Raw genomic sequence first — 26,666 nt, forward strand, 5'->3', positions numbered from 1 at the left:
CGGAGTCGTATCTAGACGTATCAGGAGTCCCATATCACTCCAACTGCACACGCTCCACACAATTAAAGAGCCTCCGCCGGCTTGAACAGTATCCTGCTGACATGCAGGGTCCACGCATTCATGAGGTTGTCTCCATACCCCGTAAGTGTTCATCCGCTCGACACAATTTGAAACGAGACTCTTTCGACCAGGCAACATGTTTCCAGTCATCAACAGTCTAATGTCGGTGTTGACGGGCCCAGCTGAGGTGTAAAGCTTTGTGTGGTACAGTCATCAAGGGTACACGAGTTGGCTTTCGGCTCCGAAAGCCCATGCCGATGATGTTTCGTTGAATGGTCCACACGCTGACATTTGTTGATGGCCCAACATTGGAATATACAGCAATTTGCGACAGGGTTGCACTTCTGTCACAATGAACGATTCTCTTCATTGGTCCCGTTCTTGGCGCATCTTTTTCCGGCTGCAGCGATGTCGGGGATTTGATGTTTTACCGGATTTGTGATATTCACGGTACACTCGTGAAATGGTCGTACGGGAAAATGCCCACTTCATCGCTACCTCAGAGATTTTGTGTCCTATCGCTCGTGCGCCGACTTCAAAAGCACTTAAATCTTGATAACATCCCATTGTAGCAGCGGTAATTGATCTAACAAGTGCGCCAGACACTTGTCTTATATAGGCGTTGCCGACCGCAGCGCCGTATTCTGCCTGTTCACATATCTGTGTATTTGAATAGGCATTCCTATACCGCTATTTGACGCCTCAGTGTATGACCCACTATTTTATGGAGTGGCACTTTAACCTAAAAAAATGTTTAAGTACGTTCTAAACTCGTCTCAGTCTAGCCAAAGCAAGTCCGCATGCAATTGTAGGTCTGCCCACTTGTCAAAAAATAAAACACAGTCAACTAAAATGTGTCGTTCTGCCAGTAGTCCATCATAAGCACTACACAGTAAGGGACATCGTATGTCTGGAGAGTGTTCCCCTATGCAGAAGCCTGTTAATAGCACTCTATTCCGCTTCTGTGATTGAAAGCAACTGCGCCACGTCGTGTGTGTGACGTCACCACCCGCAACTTGTTATCTGTCTCTTCCAGCCACTCTTCCTCTCAACAACTCGGAATCCTTTTCGTCAACAGCGAGATCGTTGTATGCAGAAGGACTTCAAAGTGAGCCACTATAGGCTTTATGCAGGCGTCCTTGGCTGCTGCAGTCACCAGTCCGTTACCTCAAATTCTCACATATCCTGCTACCCAGCAGAATATCACCTCTTTCCCTAGATGTTGTACTCGTAGACGACGTAAGGCCTCCCTCTTGGGTACATGTTATTTAGTTTCTTTATTTTCGTGTTCCGTGGATAAGATTTCCTACCACTTACTGTGATATGGAACAAGTCAGTTTTAGAATTATATAAGAGGGAAGTCCAATGAAAACGAGACACGAGGAAGAAAAGAGGGTAAACTGTAATTATTTCAAAAGTAATCACCATAACTATTAGTACATTTATCTCACTCTGAGACAAGCTGGTCAAGTCTTCATGAAAAAATATTCGTTGTTGTCTACGGTGCCATGATTGCCCCCAGCCGTGCACCTCTTCGTCCGAAGCAAATCGAAGGCCACAAACGTCGTTCTTCAAGGCTCCATGGTGTCGGACACTACGTGGTCACTGGCCATTCCAACTTTAACTGTAACCTCCTTAGCTAGTGAGAAGTCATGCTTGCGATTCTATCGAACACTGGTAGTCAGTGTATCAAATGAATAATCCGTGACTCCCTGAATTTACTGTAGTTTGGATTGAAGGGTCTTGGCATACTGGTAATTTTTCTCTGTCTGAATCCCCCGTCTGACTGCAAGTCCGCGGATCCGTTGTAAAGCAGATACTTATCCTGCATGTATGAAGAGGTTTTCCGCGCTGGATTCCTATGCTAAATTAACGTAATCCACCCATATTTCGTGTAAAGGTACAGAATTGAGGTAGTATAAGATTGTCTACGTTTTGCATAATTCCAATCTCGTATCAGTATTCGTAATAAATGACCAGATTTTTGAATACAGGCCCATTGTCATTCAAGATTGTTCCGCTTCCCTTTCCTTCAGAGACATCTGGTAATGATTGCAGAGTCTGTCAAAGAAAATGGACGCTGAATAAAAGTACCAGTTGTAGAAGTATGAAACCGGAATTTCCCTAGAGATGGCGCTAGCCGTCAGCGTAGGGCCCGTGAGACCATGTCTGCAGCGCCATCTGCTTCCTGTAACGGCTGACAACAAATGTCAACACACAGTAACCCAAGTTCCGTACATCGGTATGTTTCAAAGCCGCAAAAATGTCGAGTTTTGTGGCTAAGAACTACGATTTGCGGACAGCATTGGTTTCCTGTTATCATTTGAAGAAAATTGCTGCAGAATCGCACCGACTGCTTTTCGAAGCTTAGGGCGAACATGCTCTTGCAAAAACACAGTGTTTCGACTGGTTCAAGAAATCCAAAAGTGGTGATTTTGACGTGAGCGCTGGAAACCACTGAAAAAGTACGATGACAACAAATTGCAGGCCTTACTGGATGAAGATGTTACTCAAACTGAATGTGACGCAAAAGCCGTTTCTCTACGGTTGGAAACTATAGGAAAGGTGCAAAAAGTGGGAAAATGGGTTCCGCATGATCTGAATGAAAGACAGCAAGCAAATCGAAAGACCACTTCTGAAATGATGCTCGTCAGATACAAAAGAAAGTAGTCTCTCCATCCAATAGTGACAGGTGATAAAAATGGATATATTTTGAGAATCCTAAGCGTCGTAAATCATGGATGAATACATGCAAACCATCAAAATCCACAGTAAGACCAAATCTCTTTGGAAATAAGACAATGCCCAGTGTGTGGTGGGCTCAGAATGGTGTCATCTATTATGGACAGCTAAAATCTGGTGAAACCGTTAACACTGTTCGCTACGAACAGCAAATTATCGATTTAAATAGAGCATTACGTGAAAAACGACCGGAATTTGGAAAACGGCAACACAGAGTCATATTAGTCTTTGATAACGCCCCATGACACACACAAAACGGATCACGGAAGCGGTCGAGGCGTTCGGATGGGAAATACTAGGGCATACTTCACTCCGTCCGATTATCATCTATTTGCATCACTGGGACACGCTCTTGCTGAACAACGCTTTAATTTGTTTGAAATGTAAGAAAATCCCTCGCTGACTGGCTCGATTCAAAAGAAGAACTTTTTTGGTGTGGGATTCATAGCCTGCCGGAGTGGTGGGAGAAATGTATAAATAGCAATGGAGATTATTTTGAATAAAATATTGTTTATCAGTTTCAAACAACAGACATGTAATTATTGCAACCAAATTCCGCTTTCATGCTTCTACACCTGGTAGTTACGTTACTGTATGGTCCTACCAGATCTTAGCGTATCCGTTGTGTTTGTGTGATGTTTCTTGGTGTGATGATTAGATGGTGTCGGTCTTAAATGTTTTACTCTATGAATTCAGGATCCTGCACGACTCTTGTATGTGGAGTGAACGATTTCCCTGACCACGAAGCGAGATACAGCAAGTGAAACTTTGACCTGTGTGCTAACTGAAATAGAAAGCCCCTCTGCTTTTCGTGACAACAGCGCTCCGTATTGGCCAATAATTGAGAGAATATGGTACAACTAGGCTCACTTTATTATGACTGGTGACTAAGGACAAAACTAAGACGCCATATGGTACAATTGGGCTCACTTTAGTATCAGTAGTAAATAAAGACAAAATTAAGACCACCCCCTCGCCCCTTTTACGTAGCGCGGTTGGTTGGGTTTGCATCACGGAATATAGAGCTGTAACATAAGTGGAATTAAGATAAGTCCCTTTCACCTGTCCCATTGCGTCGATATAGATATAATTAGATACTTGACTTTACACCTGGAGGTTACTCGCTGATATCGCCTATCGTGCAGTTGTACGACAGTGGTTTGTTTGTCTGAGACGTGAAGGTGTATCGCCTGTTGGATCATATGTAACTCAGAGCACGGAAACATTATGACAAATATTCGCTTGACTACGTTGTCGAATTCAAGTTTGCGAACAATTCTAGCATCGCAAGATATGATGATGCCAGAAATAAACCAAGTTCCAATAATCTCATACGTAGAGCGAGATCGAAAGAATACTTACTTGTTGGATGTCGAAGCCGAGAGCCTCAGACATATACTTGGGGCCTTCAGTCATCAGAAAGAAGAGTCCTCCCAGACTGCCGAAGTGCAGTCCCACCAGCGCCAGGAACGGGCAGGAAGTTATCACCGACCAGAACGGCAGCACCCTCTGAAACAGGACGGCTGTGTTGAGACTCTAGAGTCACTTGGTGCTCACACATATTCCATTTACAGGAATTGCTACCTGCCCATGCAACAGCAACATTAGTAAAAGTCAGCGATACATTTCAGATTATACTTGTCCATTATATACATACAAACTGTACTAAATTACATTTGAGGACTGTATCCATACTCTGATCCAAAACACTCTCCCAATGCCCAACACCTCTACCTTGCACATCTTCAACCCCACCAACCGAATAACTAAAAATTCGCAATTTGTCTTTCCCTCGGTCTTGAAAAATCCAGTTCTCAAATACGGCATTTCGTCATCCTTTCAGGAAATGATAGCCACATTATTGCATTCTGGGTATCCAAGTCGTCATTATACATAACCTTTAAAAAAGGACCAAATCCCTATATTCCACTACAATGTTGTGTATCTCCTACATTGCCAATATGACTCAACCCTTCTTCCTGTCAACCTGCAGAACTCTGAAGACACCACCTTCCCTGACCAACAACTCACACTCCTGAAACCCTACCCATCTCTTCCAGCTCAGTGTCAACGAGTTCACATCTCGGTTCAGCTCGCTCCTATGGACAAGCCTTCCAAGATCCAGACAAAAACTGTGACTTGAACAATGTGCAGATTTCCATCCCATGATTTCTACCACGTCATTTATAACTTCCCTAGCCAAGCGACAAACTTATTAAAGTAGGCTTTTTCGTTTGAGGTTCACAATCATATAAAATCTTTTGAAAAAGTAATCGTCCCCTTTAACTATTAATTTTATTTATTTATAAAATCACATAAAGCAGTTTCGGTATTTAACCATTTCCAAGTGATTCCTTATTTCTAGATTTTGAGGTAGCTTTTGACACCATTTCTCGCAAGAGGTTTCTAATCAAACTGGGTGGCTATGGAGCATCGTCTTAGTTGTGCGACTGTATTCGTGATTTCCTATCAGAGAGGTCACATTCCGCAGTAACTGTCAGGAAGCCATCGACTAAAACAGAAGTAATATCTAGTGTTCCCGAAGGAAGCGCTGTAGGCTCTCTGCTCTTCTTAATCTATATAAACGATTTACGGGACAATCTGAGCTGTTCCCTTCGATTGTTTGCAGATGATGCTGTCGTTTATCGTCTAGTAAGATCCTGAGAAGGTAAAAACAAATTGCAAAATTATTAAGACAAGATATTTGTAGGGTGTGAGGAGTGGCAATCGACTCTAAATAATGAAAAGTGTGAGTTCATCATATGAGTACAAAAACGAATCTTAAATTTCGGTTACACGATAAATCACGCAAATGTAAAGCCAAATACCTACAGTTACGAACACTTAAACTGGGACGATCACATAGAAAATGTTGGGGGGAGGCGAACAAAGATTGTTTTGTTGTATCACGAAAGGGGGGGGGGGGGGGGGGAGTATCACGGATATGGTACGCGAATTGGGCGGTAACCATTGAAACAAAGACGTTTTTCACTGCGGCGAGATCTTTTTACGAAATCACCGAGTTCCTCATGCCAATGTGAAAACATTTTGCTGACGCCCACCTAAACAGGGAGAACTATCGTCCTAATAAGATAAAAGAAATGAGAGACTGATATTTTCACTCTGCAGTGGAGTGTGCGCTGATATGAAACTTCCTGGCAGATTAAAACTGTGTGCCCGACCGAGACTCGAACTCGGGACCTTTGCCTTTCGTGTGCAAGTGCTCTACCATCTGAGTACCGAAGCAAGACTCACGCCCGGTAATCACAGCTTTACTTCTGCCAATATCTCGTCTCCTACCTTCCAAACTTTACAGAAGCTCTCCTGCGAACCATGCAGAACTAGCACTCCTGAAAGAAAGGATACTGCGGAGACATGGCTTAGCCACAGCCTGGGGGATGTTCCTAGAATGAGATTTTCACTCTGCAGCGGAGTGTGCGCTGATATGAAACTTTCTGGCAGATTAAAATTGTGTGCCCGACCGAGACTCGAATTCGGGACCTTTGCCTTTCGCGGGCAAGTGCTCTACCATCTGAGCCACCGAAGCACGACTCACGCCGTTGTACTCACAGCTTTACTTCTGCCAGGAGAGCTTCTGTCAAGTTTGGAAGGTGGAGACGAGATATTGGCAGAAGTAAAGCTGTGAGTACCGAGCGTGAGTCGTGCTTCGGTAGCTCAGATGGTAGAGCACTTGCCCGCGAAAGGCAAAGGACCCGAGTTCGAGTCTCGGTCGGGCACACAGTTTTAATCTGCCAGGAAGTTTCAAGAAATGAGAGCTTGCACGAAACATTGAAGCGTTCGTTTTTCCCGCGCATTTTCCACGAGTGGAAAGGTAGTCCGAAGGTGGTTCGACGAACCCTCTGCCAGCCACTTAAGTATAAATGGTAGAGTGGTCATGTAGAAGTAGAAACACAGTGGAAATTTCGTGTTTTAGCAAAAGTCAAAATTTAAAAAATATCAGATATTTACATCTACATGTACATCTACATCCATACTCCGCAAGTCACCTGACGGTGTGTGGCGGAGGGTACCTTGAGTACCTCTATCGGTTCTCCCTTCTATTCCAGTCTCGTATTCTTCGTGGAAAGAAAGATTGTCGGTATGCCTCTGTGTGGGCTCTAATCTCTCGGAGTTTATCCTCATGGTCTCTTCGCGAGATATACGTAGGAGGGAGCAATATGCTGCTTGACTCCTCTGTGAAGGTATGTTCTCGAAACTTCAACAAAAGTCCGTACCGAGCTACTGAGCGTCTCTCTCGCAGAGTCTTCCACTGGAGTTTATCTATCATCTCCGTAGGGCTTTCGCGATTACTAAATGATCCTGTAACGAAGCGCGCTGGTCTCCGCAGAAGCTTCTCTATCTCTTCTATCAGCCCTGTCTGGTAAGGATCCCACACCGGCGAGCATTATTCAAGCAGTGGGCGAAAAAGTGTGCTGTAACCTACTTCCTTTGTTTTCGGACTGTATTTCCTTAGGATTCTTCCAATGAATATGTCTGGGATCTGCTTTACCGACGATTAATTTTATATGGTCATTGGATTGCCCTTCCCTACACCATGCGTCAATTCGCTGCAGATCCTCCTGTATTTCAGTACAATTTTCCATCGTTACAACCTCTCGACACAATACAGTATCATCCGCAAAAAGCCTCAGTAAACTTCCGATGTTATCCACAAGGTAATTTATATATATTGTGAATAGCAACGGTCCTACGACACTCCCCTGCGGCACACCTGAAATCACTCTTACTTCGGAAGAATCCTCTCCATTGAGAATGACATGCTGCGCTCTGTTATCTAGGAACTCTTCAATCCAATCACACAATTGGTCTGATAGTCCATATGCTCTTACTTTGTTCATTAAACGCCTGTGGGGAAATGTATCATACACCTTTTAGAAGTAAAGAAACACGGCATCTACCTGGGAACCCGTGTCTATGGCCCTCTGTGTCTCGTGGACGAATAGCGCGAGCTGGGTTTCACACGATCGTCTTTTTTGAAACTCATGTTGATTCCTTCAGAGTAGATTTCTAGTCTTCAGAAAAGTCATTATACTCGAACATAATATGTGTTCCAAAATTCTACATCTGATCGACGTTCGAGATATAGGTCTATAGTTCTGCACATCTGGTCAACGTCTCTTCTTGAAAACGGGGATGACCTGTGCCCCTTTTCAATCTTTTGGAACACTACGCTCTTCTAGAGACCTACGGTACACCGCTGCAAGAAGGGGGCAAGTTCCTTCGCATAATCTGTGTAAAATCTAACTGGTATCCCAGCAGGTCCAGTGGCCTTTCCTCTTTTGAGCGATTTTAATTGTTTTTCTATTACTCTGTCATCTATTTCGATATCTACCATTTTGTCATCTGTGCGACAGTCTAGAGAAGGAACTAGAGTGCTGTCTTCCTCTGTTAAACAGCTTTGGAAAAAGACAGTTAGTATTTCGGCCTTTAGTCTGTCATCCTCTGTTTCAGTACCATTTTGGTCACAGAGTGTCTGGACATTTTGTTTTGATCCATCTACCTCTTTGACACAAGACCAAAATTTCTTAGGATTTTCTGCCAAGTCAGTACATAGAAATTTACTTTCGAATTCGTCGAACGCCTCTCGCTTCGTGTAATTTTTGTTTGTCTGCAATGCTTTGCTTTTATGTTTGCTGAGAAGTTCCCTTTGCTTCCGTAGCAGTTTTCTAACTCGGTTGTTGTACCACGGTGGCTCTTTTCCATCTCTTACGATCTTGCTTGGCACATACTCATCTAATGTATATTGTTCGACGGTTTTGAACTTTGTCGACTGATCCTCAACTCTATCTATACTTGAGATAAAACTTTTGTGTTGATCCGTCAAGTACTCTGAAATCAGCATCTCCACATCCACGACTTATTATTTACATATATATCTTTTGAATTCTGCTCCCATTCCTGCTCCCCGAAATTAAGACCCCTACGAACCTCATATGTCACACTCCGAATCTCGCGCCAAACATTCCCTCTCCACGAATCTTTAATAGTATGTCCGAGATAATCCCTCACATGAAACCTACATCGAATAAGCCCCTTTTTTTTAATGAATTCACACCAGTTCCAAATGTCATTGTCAAAAATCTACAAAACCATATTTATTATCTGGGTTTCCTGTTGGCCTATTGTCATATCTGTATAACAATAATTTTTATTAACACTACCTGACGAAAATGTGAAATACCCAGAAGCAGAGGGGGAAACGAAGTGAAACTCTATGGGCTAAAAGGATGTGTGATTTTATTTCAGTACAAAATATAGTCAAATTTACAAAGATCTTGACAGTATGAAGTTGCACGCCGCTCGCCTGGATGCATACTCTGATTTGGTTGGGAAGAATATCATAAAACCATAGTATCCTCTCCTAAGGCCAACTGGCTGACAACTGATGTAACTGGTCCTTGATACAGTGGACACTGACAAAGCAACGAAGTAGACGCTCGAGCTTGACCCACACATGTTCCATCAGGGACAGGTCTCCGGATCTTGCTAGTCACAGGAGTACCTCAACATTACGCAGGCTGTTCATAAGACATTTTACACACGTGGACGACCATTGTCCTGTTGAAAAATGGCTCCATGATACTGTTGCACGAGTGGTAACACATAAGTACACAGGATGTCCATGACGTACCATTGTGCCAGTGTTGCCTCAGTCCCTACCAGCTGTGGCCTGAGCGCATACCCAATGGCTTCCACAGCACGATTCAGTTAGTAACACTGCTGTGCCTCTCCATCTCTAACACACTGGAAGAATGAGACCTCTTCCAAGGTTGCCGTCATACTAGCCGACGATAGTAATCTGGGCCAGTGCAGAACCGCAATTCATCGCTGAACACGATGTGAAGCCGCCATTCGTCAGCAATCCATGCTCACCCATCACGGCACCAATCTAAATGTAGCCGATTATGCTCTGTTGATAACGTCACCCTACGAATGGGACCATTATTCCCTAGCCCGGATGCTGCTAGTTTCTGACCTGATCAATGGTGCAGGATGCTGCAGAATGCAGCAAAGAGTCCATTACTTGTTCTCAGATGGCATGCGCAGATTTTAAGGGATTACGATGTACTTGGCGCATAGTAAGGCGATCATCCTTTGTGGTGATCAGACGTGATAGACCGGAAAGTTATGTCTGCCCTCATCCTCGCAAGTAGTCCAGCGTTGGGCCAGTGTCACTCCAAATGTCCCACACATCTGGATACTGGCAAATGGAGACCCACAATGAGGCTTCAGAGTTGGGCCAGTGGTACTTACGAATGTCCCATACATCTGGATACTGGCAAATGGAGACCCACAATGAGGCCTATTAAAAACTTTGTCAGGTGCTGATAACGCTTTTCACATAAGTACACAGCGTCTCCATCTCTTTCAGCCGTCACTCAGCACCTGATACTGTTGACATCACTTACATACCCTACCAGGCCAGCCAGGTAACAACACTACACATGGACAACACTAATGCACTGTGGTAGCTGTTCACCTGTCACAGAGAACTGCAACTTTCATCATTTACATATTCTCCAAATGTTGTACATGTATACAGAGTTAACAGTGACATCCGACCATATATTTTGGGTGCTTTTTGTTCAGGCGGTGTATTTACATTTTAATGAATCGCCAATAAAATGTTGTGAAAAGTCAAAAAGAGCCATCTGTATCGCAATTTATAGAAAAATCGTATGTTGAGGTGACTCCTTAACACTTAACACTTAACACTTAAAAAACAGTTTTTATATGTTTTCAAACATATTGGCTGAGGAACGTTTGTAATTGCTGTGATTGCTAGACTACAGCCTGCGTGCGTGGAAAAGTAATAGAGCAACTCCAAGATTAACTGCAAACATTTATTCAGTCTACATCTCAAGAAAACTGGGTTTCATTGTTTATGGTCCTCACCTTATGTGGTGACGTAATCACTACGGTAATGACCACGATACTGGCCTTGTAAATAATTACTGGATTACATTTCGACAATGCTGGGCTACAGGTGATTTGTGCCGTTCCTATCACCTTTTGCCAGTTGTTTTAGTAATCTGTACAATGTGCGACATGTACTATTGGCAGAGTGACTCTATTTTGATGAAGGGGGTGCATCTAAACCGTTGTTAGCGATAAAGAGCAGAAATAAATTTACTTTCTCGCTCTCACTTTATTTCTTAGGCGTTATGAACTAGTCGATAATAACGAGGTATCGCAATTATTCGTATGATCCATGCAGCAGGCAAATAACTATATGAACTCTGTGTTACCTCTTCATTTATAGTCTGACAGGTAGCCACTCTAAGGTGTTGCGTTGATCTGTTATTCTGTTATTCTGCGCAATGGATTAATCTGAGATGTGCCCTTCACCATGTAGCTCCTGCAAGATGCAATTTCCACCCTCACACTACTACATAAGTCAGACAGACGCTCCCAACGTTCTAAAGAGAAATGCCTGAAAAACTTTCAGCAATAAATATCTTCTGGGGTCGTCCGCTGTAAGGAAATGACACAAAAATTCACAAAATTACTTACGTAAATAATGGGATACTTGGGTACAGGAGTAGTGCTAGTTAGTGTAAGAAAAACATGAAACTAACGAAAGTTATTATTTATTTTGCAAAAATTCTGAGAAATCACAATGGCACTTTTAGTTATGAATTGAACAAGTTATATCCTGGTTCTTTTCGGAATGTGAAGTTACCTCTCAAGGATAGGATTTGCTAATGAAATTGCTATACGAAGTTTAAGATGGTTGTTGATTTGGCAGAATGGCTGAGAGGCGCGCCTACTCAACTTGAATAATTATCCTTTAGAATGTTGCTATGTACGGTGGAAGCTGTCGCGTGTGAAATGCAGTGAAGTGTACTGTTGTGGAGTAAATATGGGGCTCGCAAGAGCTGTAGTTCACAATACCGTAAGCTGTGATGACTGCTGTCTGCGCCGCTCGCTGCTGTCAAATAAGATAAATCTCGTTTTATCTGGATTGACCTTGGCCAATCAAACTCTCCCTACGCCTTGATGAAGTCAAGGATTCCTATTCACCCCTAGTCTAGCTATTGGCGTGGTACACTGGTCAGATAACAAGTCCACCGCGATGCCACTCAAAAATTCGTTCGCAGGCATTTAACTATAACTCTGCCCATTCACATCGCACAATAAGTGTGTCGGCCAACACGGTGAACAACGCTTAATCACAAGGACTCAATACAGAGTAGCACTTCATTTCGCTCTCGACAGAGGTGCCCTCCCAGTGAAGTACTGAGGAGAGACTTGTTCCTCGCTCCAAGAGCGACACGAAACGGCCTCTCTCCGTGACAGACGTGAAGGGGTATATCTTTCGGTCTCTTCCATTATTCCTTCAGATCAAGGCGTCAGAAATATCGTGTGCCAATCAGCATTGCTCTTCTAAAACGGGAGACTGACGTTTCGTTTAAGGCGACCAATCCGGAAACTGTAGCATTGGCGTTTGGCGTTTGCTGTCTCCCTATGAAAATCTCTGAAACTGCGTGTGCTATATGTAAAGAATGCGTAGCTGGCTGCTCCCACACAATGTAGCGGAATTTGCTTTTAAGCCGAACACGGGGTCGTTCCCCCTTTTCGCTCGGGCCCACGCTGTCCGCTCTACGGGCGGTCACTGGCCGACATAGGCTGGGTCGTCCTCTGAAGGGACCGGCCTCCCGGTGTGTGGTCTACCTCTCTCGAACTAAAAGCTCCTGTGACCGTCGTGTCTGGAATGTATGTGTGTACGCCAGCCTCGAGTATTTCAACCACGGTGCGCTTACTTGTTATTTGCGTATCGTTTACATGAATTCATACAACATTGACTTTATCTTATCGAGTTTGGGTTCGAATGAAGCGTCTTGATGTCCGGAATATTATTGTGATGGCGGAATATGCAAGCAATGAAGGTCAGGAGACCACGACGTCTTACACCACTTAGCCACTGAGTAAAACATTCACGCTGATTGTGCGTGTAATCTGTGACACTGTGAGAGATACGAGGGCATGCTGCAAACTAATAACTCCGAATTTTTTATTCTGTTCTTAATATCAGTCGAGGTACTACACGCATATTACTCGGCCGACATTCCGCTTTGCAGACGCAAGTAGCAATACTATGTCGCTGGAAAGCTCCCAAATGTAGCGAGTAACATGTCATTGTGTAACGTAAAACTGCCGGTGTGTGAGAAACAGCGCGTTGTAATAGTTTCTTACCGCAGAAAACGTGCCTCCTTTTGGAATCCATAGAAGAATGAAAGCTGTGTAATTCGGTGATAGTATCGACATCAGTAATATACGACGCTGGATTTTTCGCTCTCGTAATGAAAGAAACGGTGATGCTAACCTCAACATGAGTGACAGAGCTGGGAGTGGATGCTCAAAACTTAAAGAAAACCTTCGAGGACTTCACTCTGATAGTGCTGCAGCGGTTTAAACGGAGGTGAGGTTGTAGCAAGAAAGTCAAACATTCTATAGTGACTGTATCAACAAACTGGTCTCTTGTTGGAAGAAATGTATTCTTCGCCATGGTGACTACATTGAGAAATAAGCAAGTAGACATGAAGAATAAAGATGTAGAATGCTAATGCAGTTTTAGTTATATCTCTTTAAGAGTTTTCACATAAATATTTCGGATGCATTACTTTTAATCACGCCCTCATAATTATTTGAAAATAAACGTTCCAGTTACATTGTTACCATCGCCTACGTTAGACGTCAGCGTGCAATAACCAGCCACAGATGGCATGTGGCAGTACTAGCAATGGAGGATGTATAGAGCATGTCGGGAGGACGCAGTCTTGTCGTATTGCAGAAATGGAACGACTTATATGACGTCCAAAAAGACGTAATCATTGGCTTTCCGACCAAGGGTGGAATCATTTCCGAAATGGCAAAGTAGTTAAAGTATACCGTGTATGACGAAATGGTACTATCCAAACCTCCAAACCGGCGCCACCGCGACTCAGGTGCACTAAGGGCCATTGTTAACAGGGTGGCGATGCTCAAAATGGTTCAAATGGCTCTGAGTACTATGGGACTTATCTTCTGAGGTCATCAGTCCCCTAGCACTTAGAACTATTTAAAACTATCTAACCTTAGGACATCACACACATCCATGCCCGAGGTAGGATTCGAACCTGCGACTGTAGCTGTCGCGCGGTTCCTGACTGTAATGCCCAGAACCGCTCGGCCACCCTGGCCGGCGGGTGGAGTTGTATACGGGGCAGCAGATGTGCCACTGTTCAGCAACGGACCATCCAGATGAACCAAGATGCTGCCAACAGTGGCTCCGTTTAGCGACCGTTGCTACTTATGGGCCTCTGCAGCAGGTGTCTGGTTCATGCAACCACGCTAACTGCTATTCATCGGGGACGATGGTTGCAATTTGGACGCCAGTATCGCAACTGGACGTCCATTGACTGGCGACTGGTGGCCTTTTCCGATGTCTCACGTTTTATGCTCTATCGAACAGACGGCCATTGGTAGGTACGGCGTGAAACGTCTGAAAGCAGTGGGGTCCAGGCCGGAGGAGGGAGCGTTGTATTCAGGCGAATATTTTCGTGGCGTTCCCTAGGTGAGCTCTTCATTCTGGAAGGTACAGTGGCTCAACGCAAATATGCATCTACCCTCGGGAACAATGTCCACACTCACATGCCGTCGGATTGTCCTCGGCACAGTGGCATCTACCAACAGGACATTGCAAGCTGTCACTAAGCTCGCTGTGTAGTGTGTGGTTTTGAGAGCACCGGGATGCGTTTGCTGTACTCGGTTGTCAACAAACTCCTCGAATTTCAAACCAGTCGAGAATCTATGTGATCATTTGGATCGGGCTGTTCCCGACGTGGAGCCTTAAATGAGAAACCTGCAACAACTGTCCACGGCGCTGGAGTTGGCGTGGCTCAACGGGCTGTTGGTACCTTCCAGATCCTCACTGACCCTCTTCGTGCACGTCTCGCATCGCGAAATGTGATTATTAGGCTTTTGACGGTGATGGCAGTTATGTTATTGGACAGTGTAATTTCTTAAGAGAAAATTGTAGTTAAGATCATTATAACTAGCAGACACTGTCTCAGTGGTTACACAACGTGTGTGACTTTAGCCAAGTGACACTAATCAGAGAGTGATTCATAACCACTGGGATCCACTTAGCCTTTTAACTGCTTGCGACACGTTCATACATCACTAACTGCGCACTCTTGTGCTAACGTCGTGTATGCGCGACACAAGTTAGTAGCGTGAGCAGCACGTGTGGCGGGTATATATGTATCGATATTTTTTTTCGCAACAGGAATGTACGCCGTAGAGAGCCTAATATGTTCTATAGCACAGCGTGATCTATAGCTCTTCAAGCGCTTTTTAGTTGTATTAATAATTTTATTCATATCGATCACATATGGCACAAAAAGTTTTATTATTTTGCCATTCGCTTCTCTTAGTGGGATTACCATGCAGGTTCGGTTGGGTTGTTTTTGGGGAAGAGACCAAAGAGCAAGATCATCGGTCTCATCGGATTAGGTATGGATGGGGAAGGAAGTCGGCCGTGCCCTCTCAAAGGAATCATCCTGGCATTTGCCTGGAGCGATTTAGGGAAATCACGGAAAACCTAAATCAGGATGACCGGACGCGGGATTGAACCGTCGTCTTCCCGAACGCGATTACCATGCAGGAGCGAGTTATAAAGCAGCCCAAAGATGTGGTTACGCGGATTGTGAATTGCAAAAGTAGAAATGCTGTTTGCAGATAGTTATAGAGAGGACGAATTTAACCCTCTTTCATCTTCGGGTGAGGATACTGCAGCTGCATTCGATCCTGGACCTTCAGCATCTTGGGACCAAGAAAAATTGTTCACGTTTCCCTTCATCATTTTTAGGGAGTGAAAATGTTCAATATAAGGTCTGTTGGCGGTTTTTGATCTGCTACCACTCCATTTCAAAACGTGTCGAAAGCCTGCTCCTGGTCAAATGGTACCTAGCTTTCAAGCAGTATGTTCTTTAGAAAAGAAGTTATTTTGGAATAAAAATGTTGTTCTCTGTGAGTGTGAAACAGGATTTGTAAGGAATATTTAAGATTACACCGTTGCAACGACCGACATAGTAACCACTGAAGACTACTTAAAAAATAGACAAGAAAGCAACAACATTTCTAGAATCTTATGTAGGAAGAGGACACACAGTGTGCGTTTACAACTGGTACACGAGTCCACATATGTTAAAGTGCTTGTGTAACTGAGGAATTAATGTAGTAGGGAGACATTCCGTGAATAAAGAACCTCGAACGCCAGTTGCAGATGACAGATCTGGAAACTGGCCCAACGAGGACGGTATTGGTATCGAAGTGGCGCGACTGGAGGGACATATGTATATTTTTCATATATCGTACAGATGAAACGGTAGCAACAGGAAAAAATAAATTTTGTAAAACTGAAACCGAAATGGGTGTTGGATTGCCAGTCAATGGGAGCAGTAGACAGATGTGACAAGACACTAGGCGTAAGTGAGTAAATTGCAAAAAAACATGAAATGATATAAAAATTCCATTTTAGCTCATGCTGTAACTAGTGACTCAGTTAGACAGACTCTTTACTGGTTCTGACAATTGGCGGTGTGTGCAAAATCATATGAACAGCGGTAGTAATGGGATGGTTGTGTTTGACGGTCAACAACGCAGGTAAGGCACGTGTCGCGCTGGACTGTGCGTGTTCAGTACTGACTAGGCATCAGTGCAGGTTGTTTGCGAGTAGTGCACACTTCGTATTTGCAAAAAAAAAAAAAATAAAAAAAAAATAAATAAATAAATAAATAAAATGGTTCAAATGTCTCTGAGCACTATGGGACTTAACATCCGAGGTCATCAGTCCTCTAGAACTTAGACCTACTTAAACCTAACTAGCCTAAAGACATCACACACATCCATGCCCGAGGCAGGATTCGAACCTGCGACCGTAGCAGTTACGCGGTTCGAGACTGAAGCACTTAGAACAGCTCGCCCACAGCGGCCAGCTTCGTATTTGCATTCAGAGGCCGAAGTCGACGTGCAATGAAAGATCTAAGAGAGTTCAAAACAAGGCAGATTGTGGGGGCCCGATTAGCTTGAGCATCAGTTACCAAGACAGTCAACTTATCGAATGTTTCAAGAGCAACTGTTTCAATAGTCGTGACAGCCTACACAAAACACTGAAAGCCGTCATCGTGTAAACGAAATAGTGGGCGCAAATCAAAACTAAATGACAGAGATTGTCGTACGCTAACAAGAACTGTGTCAAAACAACACAAAATTACGACGGCTAAGTGACTGCAGAGCTCAATAAACATCTTCGAGACCCCGTATCTATCGACACTGTCCGCCGAGAACTCCATAAAGGGAATATTCGTGGACGAGCTGCTATACCAAAACCATTAGTGACGACAACCAACGCAAAGAAGCGCAAAACATAGTGTCAGGAGCATAAATCCTGGACGACTGATCAGTGGAAACATGTCATATGGTCCGACGAATCAACTATTTCGTTATTGCCAACATCGCGCCAGGTTTGCGCCTGGAGCCTGCCAAAAGAAGCCTGGAATCCTGATTGCTTGATTCCAACGGTTAAGCATGGAGGTAGAAGTGTGATGGTGTGGGCAGCCACATCATGGTATTCTGTTGGTCCCATCATTACTCTCAAAGGCCGTGTTACAGCCAACCATTATGTGAACATTTTAGGTGGTCAGATGCATCCCATGATTCAAATGTTGTTCCCCAACAGTGATGCCATATTTCAGGACGATAATGCACCCATTCACACCGGCAGGACAGTACAATCGCGGTATGAGGAGCATACAACTGAACTGCAGCATCTTCGCTGGCCGCACGATACCCGGACTTGAACATTATCGAACCTTGTCAGCGATATTGGAGCGCAGACCCCGGAGCAGATTTCCGCCTCCCTCGTCACTTCAGGAATTAGAAGACGTTCTGATCGAAGAGTGGCATAACATTCCACTGGAGATTATACATAAGCGAGTATTCTAAGAAGAATCGCAGCTGTATTACGGGCAAATGGGGATCCAAGCACTTATTAATAAACCATTCACAAGTAAGTACATATATTCACATTATTTTGCTTATCCCCTGTACGTGCAGGAGGAAGTGAGCACACAGCATCAGGCCAGAGACACTCCCGCCTTCAGCGCGTCACGTGACTTCGTGTGATCCCGTGGAGCCTGGAGCGCCAAAAAGCTACCTCGCAGTGGCAATAAATCAGTGTCGTATTCAGAATACATTCTTAGAACTTCCGAAACAGTTTGTTGATAACCTGTGCTGCGAGTTTGTACTGTGTTTCATGTTTGGATAGGTTTCTGATGGCAGTACGATGAATTTTAGCAGTACGATGAATTTGGTCTTTATCCACAGACTTGCAGCATTTCACAGACTTAATTCTTTGCTTAGTAGAAGCCAAGCACAAATCTGTGTTGTGCGCCGAACTCTCAACCTGTACACCATTGGAGACTATACAATCATTATATGCCAGTATTCTAAGAAGAATCGCAACTGTATTACGGGGATATGGGTATGCGACCCCCACACAGTCCATACGAGAAAAAACCTATCAGCGGCTGAGTTACATATAATTATTATTCATGAAATTCTAGAGAAGCAACACAGAAAAGATCAGATTTAATTTTGTCCTTCCAAAGAGGAAAACGTCTTGCGAATGTGAGGAAGAGACTTGACTAATGTTGTTGAATCCTCTCGATCAGAAAGGCTCACTTTGAGAAGATACGTCGTTTGCAGCATGAAAAACTAGCAGTAGCAAAGTGGGAACTGTTATAAGCAATGTGATGAGGAAACCGTTTTGTTTCATGTTTAGAATTTAAGAAATGCAGTACTGTCCTTCATTACAAAATTTTGTTAATGTAAACAGGCAAATAAATACAGCGGCGACCATAATCTATAGTGTGACAGAAATGATCGGTGTAGGGGGACTGTTAAGGAGTGGGCAATGTTCAACACAATAAATGTAGTGTTGGTGTACACTTGGCAGCGAAAGGCTCAATACACAACGATAACCTACAATGTCTATGTTTGTCAACAGTGTGTGACTGGCTAGGAAACCTCACCTTCTCCTGGGAGACGGTGCCTGCGATACTGGTGGTGATGTAGTTGAGCTCGTGGGGTGCGATGCGCGGGTGTCTGGAGGGAGAGTCGTACACCGTCACGAACCACAGGATGCTCCAGACGCCCGCGACGCCGCCGAGGATGTAGAAGCTCGCCTTCCACCCCAGGGCCTCGATAATGGCCGAGCAGATGGGCCACGTCACCACCGTGCCGAAGGTCCCTCCTGAGAACCGTTGGAGCGTCTAGCACACAGTTAGTCAGGCCTGGTGTTGAACGTATACTTTCATCGTTTACTAAAGAATTAACGGGCCTGTTGTGTTACATGCGCTGAAAATAGTAGCATTACGTTATTCTGCAGTGTGTATCATAATTAAAAGTTTAAACTGACACAGGTGACAGTATACAATAATAGAAGGAAAACTGTTTTATTGAACAAAGGTCCGCGTACGAGCCGTTTGTTAGATAACTGCAAATGTATGGTTACGAGCTGCCATTAGTACGAGACATTATCTTAGTACATATACAGGGTGTAAATGTTTAGTTGAAAAACCACAATAACTCGAAAAATAAGGTTCACATGAAAAATGTGTAGAATCCAAAGTTGATTATTTTCGAGGGGGCATTTGCTGGTGCTAAAATTAGCACGCCACCCCAGCTCCCTGGGAGTAGGGCGAGAGGCAAATTTCAAATTTCAAATGGGAACCCCCATTTTTTGTTGCAGAATCAGTTTCTACATAAAAACTACGTACAATTTTTATTAAACATTTGTTTTGATTCTTTGTAGTTGGCGTTGTAATCCAAGAAAATCTATTTTCTCATTTTTGCGTGGAAAATGGTTACTGATAAATAAAAAATACTTATTTTCTTCGTAAATTTTGATTCGCTGAAACTAAAGCTCTCCCTCTTTCCCCATAGTGTGGGGTTTGAGAGAGAGGAATTAGAGTTTTAACTTTTTTTTGGGTCAACATTTGTTGACATTGGTCTTGTCCCTATTGACACTACTTCTCCCACTGTTCTTCAGACTCCAGACACATTACCTCATTACTCATACACCTTACTAACATTATCCTATCACCCAACCACTCCTTCTTTAGAAAGAAGATATACACAGAAACTGGCGGCACAGCCATAGGCACTTGTGTGGCACCATCCTATGGCAACCCACTTATGAGTCATCTAGAACAAACCTTCCTAGGCTCCCAAAACCCCAAACCCGCGGTCTGGTTTAGGTTCATTGATGATATCTTCGTGATCTGGACTTGGGGCCAAGGCACCCTATCCTCATTCCTTCGCGATCTCAACAACTTCTCTCCCATCCACTTCATCTTGTCCTCCTCAGCCCGGTGTGCCAGCTTTCTCAACATTGATCTCCTCCTCTGTGATGGGGCCATCCAAACCTCTGACCACATTGAACCATCGCATGTGATGTGTTACGGCAGTAAAAGCAACCTGTGAACCCTGAAGCCAGTGCCAAAAGTTCTTCCAAAAAAATCGTAACACAACACACAGACACATGTCCTACTAACAAATGTAAATCCACTTGATGATGGAGGTTTAAACTTTTGAAACGCGTCTAGGAGATAAACAGTGACTGGTAACACTTTATATTACTGTTTTAGCTATTTATGTACTCCTGGAAACTGTGTACCATACCTTTGAGACATTTCTTGGAGATCGACTTTTTGTCGGGATGACGTACATAAATTTTATTATGTGTGTGAAAAATTTCCCTACTCTGTTGATGTCGAATTTAATAATATAGTAACAGTTTTGAGATCAAACTCTCACAATTACCACTGTGCAGCAATAACAAAGATGGGGGCGTTCTATTACTGCAAAATGTGGTAATACCTATTATAAGATGTTGTATTCACCTTACTGTTTGGTAAAATTACCATCTTTGTTATATGAAATAGCTAAATCCCATTATTTAAGTAGTTTTGTGGTAGCTCACTGTTTAATATTTGTCACAAAACTATCGTCATTTTTTGAGAATGCCTCACAGTTTACATATATACTATTCTGCAACCGTAACGGAACATAAAATTAGCGTTAACTCACCAAGCAGACTCCAGACGAACTTGGCCTTCTCCTCTGGCGGCCCCCACTGCGCCACCAGAGCATGCAGAGACGGGTACAACGGTCCCTGTCAACAACACAGGACTGTCTAACGAGCCAGTCAGTGTAAACACACCTAGAACTACATCTCGGGGTTACCTAGTATACAATGTTAGCATACACGATTTACGGCAATAAATTGTTCTATATGAGTTGGATGTTACTTATTTGCACTGGAACGTGCTCTTTTTGAAGTATGTCTGCTATTTGTCACTATTGCAGAGTCTACCCTTTCAGACAATTTGCTATGAAGTTGTGGCAAATGCTAGCAGGAATGAAGATAGGTGAGTGCACCCAACATTTTTGTTGCCACATTAATATGGCTAGGATAGTAAAATGTAATGTCGTATGGCACTATTGGCTAGGAGACCTCAAGGAGTAGTTTAGCTGCAGAACTGGAAAGGGGTTTCTTCCACCACACACAGTGCCTCTCTCCTCACATATATGTGGCAATTATGTTTTCTGTGTATTTATAGAGTGTAGGTAAGCGTAATGAATTCTTGTATAGTCTGGTGTTATGTTTATGTTGAGTGATGATGATGCTGATGAAACTGTGTGGGTTCTGTGAATGTTGAAACAGTGGTGGTTCTAGGGTACTTACTGATTGGCTGTTCCGTTTTAGTGGCTGGTAAAATATTGGTCTGTGATTGGCAGAGAGGGGAGAGGAGGGGGAAGGTAGAGCATGGATTAGGGGAGGAGATGGGCAGAGGGACAGGGGAGAAGGAAGGGGAAAGGGAGAATAGAGAGTGGGCGAGATTTAGGAAAGAGGTGGGACATGATGGCTTCATGCATTTCCTCCAGTCCTGTATCTAGACACCCCAAAAGCCGAAGTTCAATTTGCACCTCCCTTGCCATGTATGTAGATAATTCAAAATTCAAAGGTCAGTTTGTACTTATAGCTCGAAACCCCATTGCTTTCCTGCCTCCCATTGTTCCCTGTCATCACAGACATGCAGCACCCCTTCCACATCTCCTCCCTCCTTCCTTGGCATGTGTGTGTGATCTCAGAGGGACTATGCTGAGATGCATGTGTATGCTCAGTCACTCAGTCTGCAAGCTCCCAGATGAGTCAAGACTTCTTCTAAATTTAGGAGTTTTAACTGGAAGTTTCATCATTTTTATTTAATGGGTACTGTGATACGATGTGTACATATGCTTAGTCAGCATGGTCCCTGACAAATGAAGAGTTGCTGATGCATTAAGACTTGCAACTGTCATATTGTGCACTATACAGATAAGGGCTGCACATGTATCAGGGTGCCATCAGAGGGGAGGAGCTGTGTGCTGGTGTACTGTTAAGAACAATTAGAGAAGGTACAGCTTGCTGTGTTAAAGCAGGGAATGTGTGATGTACTTAACAGTTATCTACCTGGTAAATTCTCCACTGTGAGCTGTTTGAGATATTTCAGCAACTTTGTGTAGATGACAGTTATCTTACGGATGTTAATTAACTCTGGAATTTATCAAAACTGAGGTGTGTGGTTATGCAATATGAAACCGTGACTTTGTGTACAAGAAAACTAACAAGAAAACATGACTGTGATTGTAAAAAAGCCGGCCGGAGTGACCGAGCGGTTTTAGGTGCTACTGTCTAGAACCGCGCGACCGCTACGGTCGCAGGTTCGAATCCTGCCTCGGGCATTGATGTGTGTGATGTCCTTAGGTTAGTTAGGTTTAAGTAGTTCTAAGTTCTAGGGGACTGATGACCTCAGAAGTTAAGTCCCATAGTGCTCAGTCCTTTGAACCATTTTTTTTGACTGTAAAAAAGGATAAACTATTGGAATAGACAATTAAAGTGGAAGAGCTCCAGTTATAGAATGAAGATGTATAACAAATTCATACGACAGATCACAAGCAATGGAATGAATAATGATATTGGTAACCATCTTGTCAGTTTTATAAAGTCTCCTTGATATAAATCTTCCTTGGCTAGTGAACATGCTATTATCCATTACCAGAGTGGAATAGTGGTGCTGCAAGACTGTCTAAATACATTAAACATCGATTTCCAATGTGTGAGAGCATAAGTTAGCATTATCAACAGAAACTGGTCAGTGCTTTTCATTGTAAGATGAAGTTCATATCCTAGCATGGAGATCATTATAGCCCTAATATCACCCTGCCTCGAAAAGTAGTTGAAAGTGGCTAACTGAAAGCATAGAACCCTCGTTTATCACCTATATTCAGATGTTAAAACTACTGTTCTGTATGTTATTTCAACAAAGTTTTATGTAGTTTGCATTGCATAACATCATAACTCAGACAGTGATCACCAAGTTTATCTTAAATTACAAGTTAGATCATTCTGCCAATAAGCGTGCCATGTGTGTTTTGTACCGTTATAGAACAATAAACAGAAGAATATAGACTTGGAAATGACATAATGGTGTTTAATTTCAGAGACTCTTGTGCCTTGCACCAATTGGAAGATGAAGATCGAACTATTGTTATCGACAAGAACACATTAATCTGTAAGTCAGATCAGTAGTGTCAATAAGCGAGCACGTGTGTTTTGTACCGTTACAGAAAAATAATACAGACAATATTTTGTTTTGGTGCAGTAAAAGAATCTTTTGTCGACTAGCAGAGGTCGGACTTAACCTCTTTGTGGAACCTTGTCCATTATAGCAGTACATATAAGAGGATGCAGTAAGCCTCTCACAGATGCAAATCAAGAACCACCATATTAAAGTATTTAAAAAGTTAACACATCATAGTTGGTGTTTTTCGTAGTTATACTTGCATATTACGGAAATATGCAGTTTAAGTGATATACCACATTCTCTCCAAAACACCATTTTTTGTAGGATTTGTTGTATTAAAGATTGGAAAATGTGCCATCTGAGGCTACACATGCTATACAGGGTGTTTGGGGAGGAAAGGTCAATATTTTAAACAGTGATAGTATAAATAATTCTAAACAAAAAATGTTATATGAACATAAGTCTGCAAATGCTTTGTTATGGAGGTATGGTAGTGAAAGGAACTTTAATTCTGCAAAATTAAAGGAGTTGGCCACCAATAAGTCCTTTAGGCTTCTCTTAAACTGAATGTCATTGGTTCTTAAGCTTTTTACGGCCGCTGGAAAGTTATTGAAAATGTGTGTTCCTGGATAATGAACACCTTTTTGTACAAGAGTAAGTGACTTTAAATCCTTGTGAAGGTAAATCTTATTTCTAGTATTGATTCCATGAATTGATCTGTTGATCTAAAAAAGTGATACATTTTTAATGACAAATTTCATTAAGGAATAAATATATTGGGAAGCAGTAGTTAGTATCCCTAGTTCCCTAAACAGGCATCTGGAGAATGTTCTTGAGTTCACACCACATATAAGTCTTATTGCACGTTTTTGTGCCCAGGGAACTTTAGCTTGGCTTGATGAATTACCCCAAGAAATAATAAAATGATCCCATATGACCATATGACTTTGTGGAATGAAAGTAAGCACAGTATGCCAGCTTTTTCATTTTTATAGCCCCTATATCTGACACAATTCGCATTGCAAATAGGGATTTGTTTAGACACTTCAGCAGTTCTGTGGTGTGCTCCTCTCAGTTGAATTTATTATCAAGCTGTAATCCCAAGAATTTAACACTGTGCACTTCTATCTGATTGTCATCGTGTGTTAGGCATATACTAGTAGGACATCCCTTACAAGCTCTGAACTGCATGTAGTGTGTTTTTTCAAAGTTTAGTGACAAAGAATTGGCTAGGAACCAGTGATTAATGTCCACAAATACACTCCTGGAAATGGAAAAAAGAACACATTGACACCAGTGTGTCAGACGCACCATACTTGCTCCGGACACTGCGAGAGGGCTGTACAAGCAATGATCGCACGCACGGCACAGCGGACACACCAGGAACCGCGGTGTTGGCCGTCGAATGGCGCTAGCTGCGCAGCATTTGTGCACCGCCGCCGTCAGTGTCAGCCAGATTGCCGTGGCATACGGAGCTCCATCGCAGTCTTTAACACTGGTAGCATGCCGCGACAGCGTGGACGTGAACCGTATGTGCAGTTGACGAACTTTGAGCGAGGGCGTATAGTGGGCATGCGGGAGGCCGGGTGGACGTACCGCCAAATTGCTCAACACGTGGGGCGTGAGGTCTCCACAGTACATCGATGTTGTCGCCAGTGGTTGGCGGAAGGTGCACGTGCTCGTCGACCTGGGACCGGACCGCAGGGACGCACGGATGCACGCCAAGACCGTAGGATCCTACGCAGTGCCGTAGGGGACCGCACCGCCACTTCCCAGCAAATTAGGGACACTGTTGCTCCTGGGGTATCGGCGAGGACCATTCGCAACCGTCTCCATGAAGCTGGGCTACGGTCCCGCACACCGTTAGGCCGTCTTCCGCTCACGCCCCAACATCGTGCAGCCCGCCTCCAGTGGTGTCGCGACAGGCGTGAATGGAGGGACGAATGGAGACGTGTCGTCTTCAGCGATGAGAGTCGCTTCTGCCTTGGTGCCAATGATGGTCGTATGGGTGTTTGGCGCCGTGCAGGTGAGCGCCACAATCAGGACTGCATACGACCGAGGCACACAGGGCCAACACCCGGCATCATGGTGTGGGGAGCGATCTCCTACACTGGCCGTACACCTCTGGTGATCGTCGAGGGGACACTGAATAGTGCACGGTACATCCAAACCGTCATCGAACCCATCGTTCTACCATTCCTAGACCGGCAAGGGAACTTGCTGTTCCAACAGGACAATGCACGTCCGCATGTATCCCGTGCCACCCAACGTGCTCTAGAAGGTGTAAGTCAACTACCCTGGCCAGCAAGATCTCCGGATCTGTCCCCCATTGAGCATGTTTGGGACTGGATGAAGCGTCGTCTAACGCGGTCTGCATGTCCAGCACGAACGCTGGTCCAACTGAGGCGCCAGGTGGAAATGGCATGGCAAGCTGTTCCACAGGACTACATCCAGCATCTCTACAATCGTCCCCATGGGAGAATAGCAGCGTGCATTGCTGCAAAAGGAGGATATATACTGTACTAGTGCCGACATTGTGCATGCTCTGTTGCCTGTGTCTATGTGCCTGTGGTTCTGCCAGTGTGATCATGTGATGTATCTGACCCTCAGAATGTGTCAATAAAGTTTCCCCTTCCTGGGACAATGAATTCACGGTGTTCTTATTTCAGTTTCCAGGAGTGTATTTTATTAGCCCATCTCTCTAAGGCTACACTTGATTTGCTATTTATTGCAATGTTTGTATCATCAGCAAACAAAACAAAATTGGCATCTGGTAATATTACTGATGAAAGGTCATTAATATACACAAGAAAAAGTAAGGGCCCTGAGATGGAACCTTGTGGGACCCCACATGTAATTAATACCCAGTTGGATGATGCCTGATAGCTTAATACATGTCTCTTTCCTAATAACACTGTTTGTTTCCTGCCAGAGATATAAGATTTGAACCATTTTGCAGCATTTCCTGTTACACCATAATATTCTAATTTACTTACAAAGATGGTGTGTTTTACCCAGTCAAATGCCTTTGACAGATCACAAAATATACCAGATGCATGCATTTTTTTGTCTAATGAATGAAGTACATTGTCACTGTAAGTGTAGATAGCCTTCTCAATATGAGAACCTTTTGAAAACCCGAACTGCGACTTTGACAGTCTGTTA

General features: G+C 43.6%; 1 protein-coding gene across 1 annotated transcript in view; it reads right to left on the reverse strand.

The window, feature by feature from the left end:
- LOC126278466 (sialin-like) overlaps window positions 1-26,666 on the reverse strand; it is a 135,783-nt gene that overhangs the window by 58,314 nt on the left and 50,803 nt on the right. Inside the window, exons 5-7 of the mRNA XM_049978609.1 lie at window positions 20,962-21,046; window positions 18,903-19,123; window positions 4,165-4,311 (exon numbers count right to left, since the gene is read on the reverse strand). Of these exons, the coding sequence (XP_049834566.1) occupies window positions 4,165-4,311; window positions 18,903-19,123; window positions 20,962-21,046 (453 nt within the window). The remainder of the gene's footprint in view (window positions 1-4,164; window positions 4,312-18,902; window positions 19,124-20,961; window positions 21,047-26,666) is intronic.

This window comes from Schistocerca gregaria, chromosome 6 (genome assembly GCF_023897955.1).
Source record: "Schistocerca gregaria isolate iqSchGreg1 chromosome 6, iqSchGreg1.2, whole genome shotgun sequence".
Classification (NCBI taxonomy): Eukaryota; Metazoa; Arthropoda; class Insecta; order Orthoptera; family Acrididae; genus Schistocerca; species Schistocerca gregaria.